This window comes from Ovis canadensis, chromosome 9 (assembly GCF_042477335.2).
Source record: "Ovis canadensis isolate MfBH-ARS-UI-01 breed Bighorn chromosome 9, ARS-UI_OviCan_v2, whole genome shotgun sequence".
NCBI lineage: Eukaryota > Metazoa > Chordata > Mammalia > Artiodactyla > Bovidae > Ovis > Ovis canadensis.
The window spans coordinates 96,453,583-96,467,009 of NC_091253.1; the positions used below are offsets into that span (position 1 = coordinate 96,453,583).

General features: G+C 43.8%; 1 protein-coding gene across 2 annotated transcripts in view; it reads left to right on the forward strand.

Annotated features, from left to right (window-relative positions):
* Window positions 1-6,404: 6,404 nt before the first annotated feature.
* TMEM64 (transmembrane protein 64) overlaps window positions 6,405-13,427 on the forward strand; it is a 34,714-nt gene continuing 27,691 nt past the window's right edge. Inside the window, exon 1 of one of the 2 annotated variants that reach the window (XM_069600653.1) lies at window positions 6,405-7,454. In XM_069600653.1, the coding sequence (XP_069456754.1) occupies window positions 6,645-7,454 (810 nt within the window). In that variant the 5' untranslated portion in view covers window positions 6,405-6,644. The remainder of the gene's footprint in view (window positions 7,455-13,427) is intronic. The other variant, XM_069600652.1, reaches the window with a different exon arrangement.

Consider the following 13,427-nt stretch of genomic DNA (forward strand, 5'->3'; position numbering starts at 1 on the left):
TCTATTTCCCATGAAGTGATAGGACAAGATGCCATGATCTTTGTTTTCTAAATGTTGAGCTTTAAGTCAACTTTTTAACTCTCCTCTTTCACTTTCATCAAGAGGCTTTTTAGTTCCTCTTCACTTTCTGCCATAAGGGTGGTGTCATCTGCATAGCTGAGGTTATTGATATTTCTCCCAGCAATTTTGATTCCAGCTTGTGCTTCTTCCAGCCCAGCATTTCTCATGAGGTACTCTGCATATAAGTTAAATAAGCAGGGTGACAATATACAGCCTTGATGAACTCCTTTTCCTATTTGGAACCAGTCCGTTTTTCCATGTCCAGTTCTAACTGTTGCTTCCTGACCTGCATATAGGTTTCTCGGGGGGCAGATCAGGTGGTCTGACATTCCCATCTCCTTCAGAATTTTCCACAGTTTATTGTGATCCACACAGTCAAAGGCTTTGGCATAGTCAATACAGCAGAAATAGATGTTTTCTGGAACTCTCTTGTTTTTCGATGATCCAGCAAATGTTGGCAATTTGATCTCTGGTTCCTCTGCCTTTTCTAAAGCCAGGTTGAACATCAGGAATTTCACATTTCACGCATTGCTGAAGCCTGGCTTGGAGAATTTTGAGCATTACTTTACTAGTGTGTGAGATGAGTGCAACTGTAGGGGAGTTTGAACATTCTTCAACACTGCCCTTTTTGGGGATTGGAATGAAAACTGACCTTTTCCAGTCCTGTGGCCACTGCTGAGTTTTCCAAATTTGCTGACATATAGTAAAGCACGTTCACAGCATTATCTTTTAGGATTTGAAATAACTCAATTGGAATTCCATCACCTCCACTAGCTTTGTTCATAGTGATGCTTCCTAAGGCCCACTTGACTTCACATTCCAGGATGTCTGGCTCTAGGTGAGTGATCATACCATCATGATTCTTGGTCATGAAGATCTTTTTTGTACAGTTCTTCTGTGTATTCTTGCCACCTCTTCTTAATATCTTCTGCTTCTGTTAGGTCCATACCATTTCTGTTCTTTATTGAGCCCATCTTTGCATTAAATGTTCCCTTGGTATCTCTAATTTTCTTGAAGAGATCTCTAGTCTTTCCCATTCTGTTGTTTTCCTCTATTTCTTTGTATTGATCGCTGAGGAAGGCTTTCTTATCTCTCCTTGCTATTCTTTGGAACTCTGCATTCAAATGAGTGTATCTTTCCTTTTCTCCTTTGCTTTTCACTTCTCTTCTTTTCGCAGCTATTTGTAAGACCTCCTCAGACAGCCATTTTGCTTTTTTGCATTTCTTTTCCATGGGGATGGTCTTGATTCCTGTCTCCTGTACAATGTCACAAACCTCTGTCCATAGTTCATGAGGCATTCTATCAGATCTAGTCCTTTAAATCTATTCCTTACTTCCACTGTATAATTGTAAGGGGTTTGATCTAGGTCATACCTGAATGGTCTAGTGGTTTTCCCCACTTTCTTCAATTTAAGTCTGAATTTGGCAATAAGGAGTTCATGATCTGAGCCACAGTCAGCTCCAAGTCTTGTTTTTCTGAGTGTATAGAGCTTCTTCATCTTTGGCTGCAAAGAATATAATCAATCTGATTTTGGTGTTGACCATCTGGTGTTGTCTGTGTGTGGAGTCTTCTCTTGTGTTGTTGGAAGAAGATGTTTGCTATGACCAGTGTGTTCTCTTGGCAGAACTCTATTAGCCTTTTCCCTGTTTCATTCTGTACTCCAAGGCCAAATTTGTTGTTACTCCAGGTATTTCTTGACTTGCTACTTTTGCATTCCAGTTCTCTATAATGAAAAGGACATCTCTTTGGGGTGTTAGTTCTAGGAGGTCTTGTAAGTCTTCATAGAACCGTTTATCTTCAGCTTCTTCAGCATTACTGGTCAGGGCATAGAATTGAATTACTGTGGTAATGGTTTGCCTTGGAAACGAATGAGATCATTCTGTCGCTTTTGAGATTGCATCCACATACTGCGTTTCAGATTCTTTTGTTGACTATGATCGCTACTCCATTTCTTCTAAGGAATTCTTGCCTGCAGTAGTAGATATAATGGTCACCTGAATTAAATTCACTGATTTCAGTCCATTTTAGTTCGCTGATTCCTAAAATGTCAGTGTTCACTTTCCTGTCTCGTTTGACCACTTGCAATTTGCCTTCATTCCTGGACCTATGAATCAATATTGGAAGTTCCTATGCAATATTGCTCTTTACAGCATTGGACATTACTTCCATCACCAGTCACATCCACAACTGGGTGTTGTTTTTGCTTTGGCTCTGTCTCTTCATTCTTTCTGGAGTTAGTTCTCCACCGATCTAGCAGCCATAATGAAGTGTCTAATCAAAGGAGTATTACAAGGGATGATGAAGCATCAGGAAACCATTACCAGAGTTGGGAAAGAGCTATAATCTTAAAGGCCACTCAACAAGACCTTTGGACATGGAAGAATTCAGTTACTAAGAAAACACAGTGAAGCTGGGTTGGGCAGAGATAAATACCTTGACCACCTCTCATTCTACTATCTTCCAGTCTTCTGGTGCCTCTCATTGGTCAAACCTAACTGGAAACCCAGAGCACAGTGAAGATTGAATGATGGCAAACTCCAGAAGTCAACCCCTGAAATGCACATCAAGGCAGGAAAGAGTAAAGAATGAATCCAGATGGAGGACCAGAGACAAATAACCAGCAGACAAGCACAGTGCCTACCATCTCCTTCATTCACTTAAACAGTATTTTGCATGCCAGGGACTATTCTCAGGATATAGGGGATCATAAGACAGGAAAAGATGCTCATTTTCATGGTGTTTTCATTCTCATTGGGAAGACAGATGGTAACACAATATCCACACAAGACTATTTCAGATGGCAGATGCAATGAAGGAAAGGAGTATTATGACTCTAACATATATGAGGTGACGGCAGAAGAACTTTAAGCGAGTAAGAAGAAGAAAGGAATAACAAGAAAGCTTTTCAAGAGGAAAGGGAAGAATACTGAAACAAGAGAGATCAGCCAAGCAAGACTGTAAGCTTCTGAGGTTGAAACCAGTTTGTTTTATTCAAGAGAGAGATAGGAGGCCATTGTGACTGAAGGAAGGGTCGTAGGAGAATAAGTAGGAATGTAGGCAAAGGCTAGATCATAATGGTCTTTGTAGGCCAGGCAAGGAGTTGGGTGTTTTTGCGAAAGCAGCAGAAAGGTTTTAGGCAGAGGGTGGGAAGTTAGGGTGTTTGCAGGCTAAGACATATCTAGTTTCCATTTGTAAAATATAACTTTCATAATTTCACAATTTATTGAAAAATAAATTGTAGTAAGACAAGAATGGAAATGTCCCATTATAGTTTACAATGCCCTGACTAGAGTTCCCATCTTCAGAAGTGGTATTTCCAAAGTGGTGGCACTGTCTGGATTACAATGGGCACCTGATACAAGAGTGGCTCAACCACAGACTTGTTGGCAGCCCATGGCATGGCTTACAGCTATGAGCTCTTGCAACTGAACTGTGCTCCTCTGAAATGCAGATTATAGGATAAGAAAAGGGTTAACTAGCACTCAGTAGTGTGAGAAGTGATCAAAGAGGCACAGAAAAACAGAGATACAATGGGAAGACTGCTACTGCTACTGCTAAGTCACTTCAGTCGTGTCCGACTCTGTGCGACCCCATAGATGGCAGCCCACCAGGCTCCCCCGTCCCTGAGATTCTCCAGGCAAGAACACTGGAGTGGGTTGCCATTTCCTTCTCCAATGCATGAAAGTGAAAAGTGAAAGTGAAGTTGCTCAGTCATGTCCGACTCTCAGCGACCCCATGGACTGCAGCCCACCAGGCTCCTCTGTCCATGGGATTTTCCAGGCAAGAGTACTGGAGTGGTGTGTCATTGCCTTCTCCGAATAGCTGCTCATATATGTATATAAATACTCCTGCTTCCAACCCTTTTAATTAAAGTGGCTTTTTGGTCTCACTTTCTTGCATGCAAAATAATTTAATGAGTACAGTAGTGTCCCCAAGGTTTCACTGTTCTCATTCACTAAGGAGTGACAAAGATTTACTCTGAGACAAACAACAAAACCCCTCAAATCTCAGTTACTTAAAACAACCAAAGTTGCCTTCTCACTCACTCTAAATAGCCCATCACAAGGTGGATGCAACACTATTCTGCATTATCCTTCCAAGACCAAGATTAATACAGCAAATACTCTGGAACATTGTTGATTGCCATGGCAAAGAGAAAAAGAGTTCTGGAAGGTCTTGCATCAACAATTAAATGCTGTGTTCATAATTCAAGGGCACAATGAGACATGTATCTCATCCCAACTGCAAGGAGACTGGGAAATGCAATTTTACCATGAACCTGAAAGACAACAGAAGATATTTGGCACATCCACCACCATTCACTCATCCAAACCATGGCTTAACTGCTTTCTACATACCAATGTCAAAATTTCTAGGAGAGGTGCCCCATTTTCTCTCTTTATTCACATTGTCAACCATCTACCAACATGCCACAACTGGATGATATCCTAGACATTTCAAGTTTCACCTTTCTCACAACTTTCTGTACTTTCACCTTTCTCAGAAACTTTCTGTACTTTTTCTCTTGGTCATTGGCTCCATTATCTATCCACTACCTCAAATAGAAAACCCAGGTATTAGCTTTGACTCGTTCTCTCTTCTAACACCCAATCGGTGGCCAAGCCTATAGCTTCTAATTTATCCCCATCCTACTAACTCCATAACCATTACCTCACTTTAGTCCCTCCTGGATTCTTCCCCAAACAATTGTTAGCTTCCTGTCTGGCTTTCTTATCCTCCCCTGTAAACTGTAACTTAGTCATTCAGAAAAACATATAGAGTGCTGTTTCTTTACTTATTAAGATTAAATAAGTAACGGGCCCACGTTAAGGAAATTCAGTCTAAAGAGGGAAACGGTGATGCAAACAAAAAATCTCAACATAATGGACAAATATCATAACTAAGTAGAAGGAAGCGTGAGAATGGGAACGAAACAACAAACTGGGTGTGACTGGGTGATGGAAAGGTAGTATTGGGAGTTTCTAGAAAGGAAGTAAAACTTTAGCTAAACAAGGGAGCTGCTCCTCCACGTGAACTACAGGAATTAAAAAAGGTGAGGGAGCTTGTGCCTAATACCTTTGAAAAACTTTAACTGACTCTGGCCAAACCCAATGGCTTGAGAGGAATGACATGAAAGAGAAAGTAGGTACCTAATCAGTAGGTCTCAAAGTGTCCTGGTGGCTATTTGGCGGGTAAATGGGTGGAAGATCGTCCACTGAGACAAGAAACTCAAAGAGCAAATCTATGGGGAACAACACTTTAGACTATGAGATATCTTCTCACGGCTGAATACTGATTCCAGGCATAGTGCCAAGTACCTTTATTATTTTATTTAATCCTCACAACAGTTTTATGAGGTAAAATTGTACTATCATCTTCATTTTGCAGTTTAAAAACAAATACTGAGATTCAGGGGTTAATGACTTGACCAGTTACTAAGTCCTTTTTGCACCAGAGTATGCTGTTTGAGGTACCTACAGAAATTCCATCTGGGTGTGTCCACAGGCTGGAGTGCAAGGGAAGGACAGGAAGAGATAGACTTGGGGGTTACACCAAGTGGGATCAAGTCTATGAGCTCAGATGAGAGGGCTCGGCGAGCTCTAAACAGAGAGAAGGAAAGAGCGCCTGAGGAACACTAACCTTAGAGTCTAGGCAAAAAGAAGAAAGGAAAGCAGCATGAGGAGTCATCTGTTACGGCTAATCCTTAAGAATGTTCTTCGGTGTATCTTTTTGACAAGTATAGCCTAGGTGTCTGGCGCTCAATTAAAGACTTCTGGGGTCAGAAGTGGTATTCTGTCGAGGTTGGGTTTTAATACCTAATTCCTTAAGTTCCTTAAGTACCAAATGATGACCTGAAACCTGCACGGAGATTTCACTACCTGGAGGTAAAAATGAGCAAATCGTCCTTAACAGATGAAGAACTCCTTTTCCTCTAATACCACCACAGTAGCTGTGGATATAAACGATCAGAGGTTACTGCAGAAACAGTCAACAGGTATTGGGCGAGAATCCAAGCGGCTGGCTGACTGGGACGGGGCCTGTCACTGCCCTGACAGGCAGGCACGCATGCGCCTCCTAGGAAGGCCGGGAAGGCCCCTGCAGGGTTCCTCGCGCGCCACCCAACTCTCCACCTCACTGCAGCCCCTCTCCTTCCCTGGCGCTCCCATAGTCTCTGCTGTTTCTCCTCCCAGCGGCTCCCTCAGCGCCTCAGCCCTCCAGACGCCGCCGCCGCTACCCAGCCTCCTCATTACCCTGGCGGGGGCGGGGCCAAATATCGCTCGCGCAGGCCCCGCCCCCGCGCGCTGACGCCCCGCCCCGCGCTCCCGACGCCCCGCCCCCTCGGCCCCCGGAGAGGCGGCCTCCGCCTGTGTGGCGTCGGGAGTTTTCTCCCTCTTCACGGCGTCATCCTTCCGTCAGCGAGCCCTCAGCCTTTTCTCCCTGAGGCCCTCTCCTGCCCCTCGAGAGAACGCGGCGAGTCAGGCCAAGCGCGCGGGGCGCCATGAAGGCCCGCCGCCTGACGAGCGCGGCCGCCGCGGCGGCGGAGGCGCAAGCCGGTTGAGGAGGGCCCGACGCTGGGCCGAGGCATGTGGAGCGCCGGCGGCAGCCTGCTCCAGTCGCTGCCCCGGCTTCTGCAGTACGCCGCCGCCCTCCCGGGCCACGCCGAGCCGCCGCCGCCGGCCGGCTGGGCCCTACCGCGGGCGGCCAGCGGGGACGGCCCGGCGGAGCGCCTGCCCCTGCGCGGGGGCGGGGCGAGCGCGGCGGCGGCGGCGGCGGCGGCCGCGGCCGCCCCGGGGACGCTACTCGGCGCCTGTCTGGAGCGCCACGCTCCGCCCGACGCCTCAGAGCTGCCGGGGCCGGGCGGGGCGTTAGCGGGCGGCCCCGGGGGCGGCGGCGTGGTGGTCGACGTGGCCGAGGTGAGAAGCTGGCGCTGCTGCTGCCTCGGCAGCACCTGTTGGTGCCGGAGCCTGGTGCTGGTCTGCGTGCTGGCCGCCGTGTGCTTCGCTTCCCTGGCCCTGGTCCGCCGGTACCTGCAGCACCTCTTGCTCTGGGCCGAGAGCCTCGACTCGCTGCTGGGGGTCCTGCTCTTCGTCGTGGGCTTCATCGTGGTCTCGTTCCCTTGCGGCTGGGGCTACATCGTGCTCAACGTGGCGGCCGGCTACCTGTACGGCTTCGTGCTGGGCATGGGGTTGATGGTGGTGGGCGTCCTCATTGGCACCTTCATCGCCCACGTGGTCTGCAAGCGGCTCCTCACCGCCTGGGTAGCCGCCAGGATCCAGAGCAGCGAGAAGCTCAGCGCCGTCATCCGCGTCGTGGAGGGGGGCAGCGGCCTCAAAGTGGTGGCGCTGGCCAGGCTCACCCCCATACCTTTCGGGCTGCAGAACGCAGTGTTCTCGGTAAGTGGCATGCCGCTGGGCTGTTCTCCCAAGTATTTTTGTTTGTTTGTTTTGAGCGATCTTGGGGCGGCCCTGGGAGGGCGCGCTGTCCTGTGGAATGCTGGCAGAGGAGTGAGATAACAGAAGTGGAAATTACTTTCTGACGTACCCTGAGAAATTTCAAACAGATAAAGCCAATCTGTGTCGGGCTCCCTCAGTAGGAGATTTGGTAGAGAAAGAACTACTCCTTTTTTGACATATGAGTTTGGTTAAAAATGACCCCTCTTAACTATGAAAGGAGAGGAGTAGAAATATATATATATATTTTTTTAAGAAATATCTAAAAAAAAAGAAATATCTATTTTAAACATTTGTTATCTTATTCTGTAGCAGCTGTCGCACCCGTCAGGGAATAAATAAAGGCTGGCTTTCCCTCTAACTTGCCAAAATGCATCCAGTATTTTAGCTCAAGTTTTTAACAATGTCTGACTAAAGGAAGAGTTTGGGTAAATAGAGGAGAAAGTAGACTCTATTTTGGAGTTTCCTAAAATTTTTAATACGATTTTTTTTCCATCAAGTAATTTGCTTTTTTAATACAGTGTAGTAAGGAGGGAAGCCTCCTTTTTACCTTTCTTTGGAGGAACTTCATTTTAAAATCACTTGGTAGTGGATACAACAAAATTGGACAGATAACCTTTTTCCCAATTGTGAATATATTTATCTTTTTATACACCTTTACACTTTTTTGGGGGTCTTGTATTCATATCCTTTGCTTATTCAGTTAAGGTGTTTCTAACTAATGTACATCGCGTTGTAAATGATTGAGTAATGGAAACACTGCTAGTAAATGATTGAAGAATGGAACTCTGCTACGGAGAAAAAAAAGGGGGAAAAAAGATCCAGTATTTACAAACTTAGTGTCTTCAGCGCATGCTGTATGCTAAGTCACCTCAGCCGTGTCCATGGACTGTAGCCTACCAGGTTCCTCTGTCCATGGGATTCTCCAGGCAAAAATGCTAGAGTAGGTTGCCATTCCCTTCTCCAGGGTATCTTCCTGACCCAGGGATCGAACCTGTGTCTCTCATGTCTCCTGCGTTGACAGGCAGGTTCTCTACCACTGGCTATGTGCCCTTGCTTTCCTCTTTTTTTAAGGTGAAGGGGTTAAACTAGTTACTGTGTTCTTCAAATTCAGCGATTCTGAAGTTCAAAGAATTTTCATATAGATGCCCAGAAACTCAACCCTTCAACTAGACCTAAAAAAAACTGAAGAATTTTAGCATTCAAATCACAGGAATCAATATATATAGTGAACCTGATAACTTTGTTTCAAAAATAAATTGTTATCTCTAGAAACTTTCTCGTTTTGTTTTATGTTAAGAATATTTCTAACCAACCTACCCTTTTCTTTTTAAATGCCTTTTGCAAATGTCATGTTGATTCTAGCCAACTGCAGCAATGACTAGAATGAGGCTTGTGGCAACATGGAAATAGATAAGTTTTCTGTACAGGGAAAGTTTGATGTTTACAGGTGGTTTAGTATGTTGTCTTCCTTAAATTTTTACCTTTTCACAGCTTCCTATAAGCTTGAATTTTGACCCAGCCTTGGCTAATAATTGATCAAATATCCTTAAACTTTGAAAGAGGGTTGGGACTAAGGAACCTGAATAGTTTGATTCTGTTAATTTGCATCTTCTCCAGTATATTTCCTTGTGCATTTTCGTGTCTACCAACTGTGTGCCGACTGTCCTGGACTGCTTCCACATATTATTTCTAATCTTTAAACTAGCTCTACAGATAGTGATTATATGTATATTATAGATTATTATCTAATAGTCCAGAACACAGGGCTGATGATCTGAAATTCTGCTGTCCCCATAGAATTCACCATAGAATCTGAATCTGTCGACTCTCGGTCAAGTTGCTTATCCTCTTTATGGTTCGCTGTCTTATATGTAAAATGGGAAAGTAATGTTACCTACTTCACAGGATTATTGAGACGACTGCATAAATAAGTGCTACTAAGCCTGGAATAACAATCTGGCTTTTGTCATCATTCAGTTCAGTTCAGTCGCATCCAACTCTTTGTAACCCCATGAACCGCAGCACTCCAGGCCTCCCTGTCCATCACCAACTCCCAGAGTTTACCCAGACTCATGTCCATTGAGTCGGTGATGCCATCCAACCATCTCATCCTCTGTCGTCTCCTCCTCCTCCTGCCTTCAATCTTTCCCAGCATCAGGGTCTTTTCAAATGAATCAGCTCTTCGCATCAGATGGCCAAAGGATTGGAATTTCAGCTTTAACATTAGTCCTCCCCATGAACACCCAGGACTGATCTCCTTTAAGATGGACTGGGTGGATCTCCTTGCAGTCCAAGGGACTCTCAAGAGTCTTCTGCAACACCACAGTTCAAAAGCATCAATTCTTTGGCGCTCAGCTTTTTTTATAGTCCAACTCTAACATCCATACATGACTACTGGAAAAACCATAGCCTTGACTAGACGGACCTTTGTTGACAAAGTAATGTCTCTGCTTTTTAATATGCTATCTAGGTTGATCATAACTTTCCTTCCAAGGAGTAAGCGTCTTTTAATTTCATGGCGTCATTACTGTTGTTATTATCCAGGATCACCTAGGTACTAAATAATGGTTTGCAGATAGAGTTTAACCCATGACTCCATTTCTTCATTTTATATTTTGTCCTGGATATATAATGTGGGCTCATTATAATTTGTTAATTAAAATTAAATAAGTTTTTTAAAATAATAAAATATGTTAAACATATAATTTATACTTTGTACTTGGAAATAATTTAAGGTAATTAATTGAAAACGAACTTGACAAGAGGCAGTTTTCAGTTTGGCCTTGTGGGGGTCAAGAGAAAAGAAGGAAAAAAGAAAACTGGCCTCTTGAAATAGGTATTATTGGCATAGTTTAACTGAGGAAGACATGGAGGCATCCAGGAGCTTGTTTAGGATCACCCAGCTACCAAGTGGTGGTGGTGGTGGTGGTTCAGTAGCTAAGTCATATCTGACTCTTTGTGACCCCACGTACTGCAGCATGCCAGGCTCCTCTGTCCTTCACTGTCTCCTGGAGTTTGCTCAAATTCCTGTCCATTGAGTCAGTGATGCTGTCTAACCATATCATTTTCTCCCATCCCCTTCTTTTGCCTTCAATCTTTCCCAGCATCAAGGTCTTTTCCAATGAGTTGGCTTGTCATATCAGGTGGCCAAAGTATAGAAGTTTCATCTTCAGCATCAGTCCTTCCAATGGATGTTCAAGATTGGTTTCCTTTAGGACTGACTGGTTGATCTCCTTGTAGTCCAGAGGATTCTCAAGAGTCTTCTCCAGCACCACAATCCAGGTTCCTATGTAATGCTGTTCTTTACAGCATTGGACTTCACTTTTACCACCAGACACATCCACAGCTGAGTGTCGTTTCCACTTAAACACCTTATTCTTTCTGGAATTATGAGTTATTGCCCTCCTCTCTTCCCAGTAGCTTACTGGACTCCTTAAATGGCAACCCACTCCAGTACTCTTGCCTGGAAAATCCCATGGACAGAGGGAGCTGGTAGGCTACAGTCGGTGGGGTGGCAAAGAGTTGGATACAACTGAGCGACTTCACTTTCTTTCTTCTCTCTCTAACCTGGGGCGCTCATCTTCCATTATCCTGTCTTTCTGCCTTTTCATCCTGTTTATGGGGTTCTCGCAGTAAAAATACTGGAGTGGTTTGCTGTTTCCTCCTTCAGTGAGCCACGTTTTGTCAGAAGTCTTCACTGTGACCCGTCCATCTTGGGTGGCTCTGCACAGCAGGCTCACAGCTTCACTGAGTTACATAGGCCCCTTTGCCTTGACAAGAGTGTGATCCATGAAGAGTGTCGAAGGACCAAGTGGTGGAGCTGAGCTATAAACCCCAGATTATCTAAAAAAGTTCACGATACTGTGTCAAACTCTCACTCTTGGCCTTAAGCAAGGTGGCTTGTGGACCCATTGGATATAGTCTATTACATCTTATTCATTTCTCTTTTTAGCTATCTACATAATAAATAGCTCCTGCAACTGGAACTGTTTACTGAATTCACCCAGGGTATGTGAGTGAAAAGAAAGCTTAGTTAATGCTAATTTTTGTTTTAGCTTGGCTTTCACTTCTGCCTTCTAGAACCTCTTTCTGATTCTATCCTTTCTGTCCTCATACCCCTCTGGCTACCCAAAGGTGCCCCCTTTCCAGGCGTATTTCTTTTTCTTCTTCCCTACCTATCTTTTAAAATTATCCTCCCTCCTCTCCATTCCAGTTAAAATTCATCTTCAGTGTCCACGATTGGCCTTTAATCAATGCTCATGAGGAAAGGTAGTGGTCATGAGAGGCACAGGGTTTGGAAATAGACAGTCCTTGACGGTCTATGCTGAGTTATGAGGCTCAAATAAGCTAATGCAGTGAAGGCATTGTGTATTTGCCTGGCACGTACTCATTTCTCAAAAATTAATAGCAATTATTATGGTGGAGGTAGTTTTTATATTTAAGAGGCAGGAGCTGATTGTAAAAGATGAATATATAGAAGAAGGAAAAAGGCTCTGCCTTGCTTGCTATCTGTTCTTAACTTTCTTTCCTTCTCCCATGTGTGCTAAAAAGGGATGAACAAATTGACACTTCACTTTTGAAATGGAAATTAAGTACATAACACTTTATAGTATGAATTCTTAGATCGTAAGAAATATAATTTCTGAAGTACATTGTAGAATCATTTCTACCTTTTAAAATGTACTCATTTTTCCTGTGGGAAATAAAGGCCCCCACCTACCAACATTTTTGATGTAGTCTTGCATCTGTAGGTATTGTACATTAATCTGGGCGTGTATCTAGAATGACTGTTTCTTACTGCTTCACTCAGGATAGGGTAAATGACACTACAACAACCACCCCAAACCTCACTGGGTTGAAAAGCAAAGATTTGTAAAAAGTGCAGCTTATATTATTATTTATAGTGAAGGGAGATAAATTTAATTTTTATTTTGAGTTCCACTTTTATGATTTGGGGGACTATAATATATGCTCCTAGCATTTATGATATATCCTCTTAAAAATGTTTTAATTAAATAAGTAGACTCTATATTGCATATGATGCCATATTTTTCCTCATGATTTCTCATAAATACATGTTCCTTAAGTATTAAAATAAAAAGCAAAGGTTTGTTTCCTTACTTGGCGCTGATCCAGATTCAGCTTTGTTTGGGGAAGGAGTCGAGAGTTTCTGCTTTATGTTATTTTTACTTTGGGATCCAGGTTGATGGAGCCACCATCTTTCACTTGGTTTATATGACATAGTGAATTCTGTACTGATTTTTAATGCTTTCACCTGGAAGTAATCTCACTCTTTACTAGCCTGAACAAGTGACATGGCCGCAGCTGACTTCACAGGGGCAATATGTGTGCCGGGAAGGAGCAAGAACTTGAGTGCTTGGCAGTAGTCTTTGACTCTGGCCCTTGACTTCTGGATCCTGCCTCCCAGGCCCTTCAGTCCAGTCCACCGCCACTACCCTGGCAGCATTTCAGCCTCCTATCTAGTCTCCTTGCCTCTTAGGCAAGGATTTCCAGTGTTTTCTCCCTCCAGAATGATCTTTGTAGAATGCAAGTCTAATCTTGGTACTCCCTGTAGGGAAACCCTCAAGTGTGTTTTCTTTTCCCCTCAGGACATTTTCCCAACCCTCAGCTTACTCCTAGCCTCTCTCTTATCATTCCACAATTACTAAATACCCCTTAATATGTTAACGTATTTCATCCTCAACATTCTAAGAGGTAAACATGATTATTTCTGACTTAAACATAGCAGATCTTTTCTGTAGCCTCAAAACTTGAGGATTTCCTTTTTGTTGATAAAGTTGAAAACTGTTCATAAAAATAACTACTTAGAAAGCATTAATGCATTATTGTAAGGTCTCTTGTAAGATACTCCCGTGGAGATATCTGGACTTCAATAGTTTAAAGCTACCACCT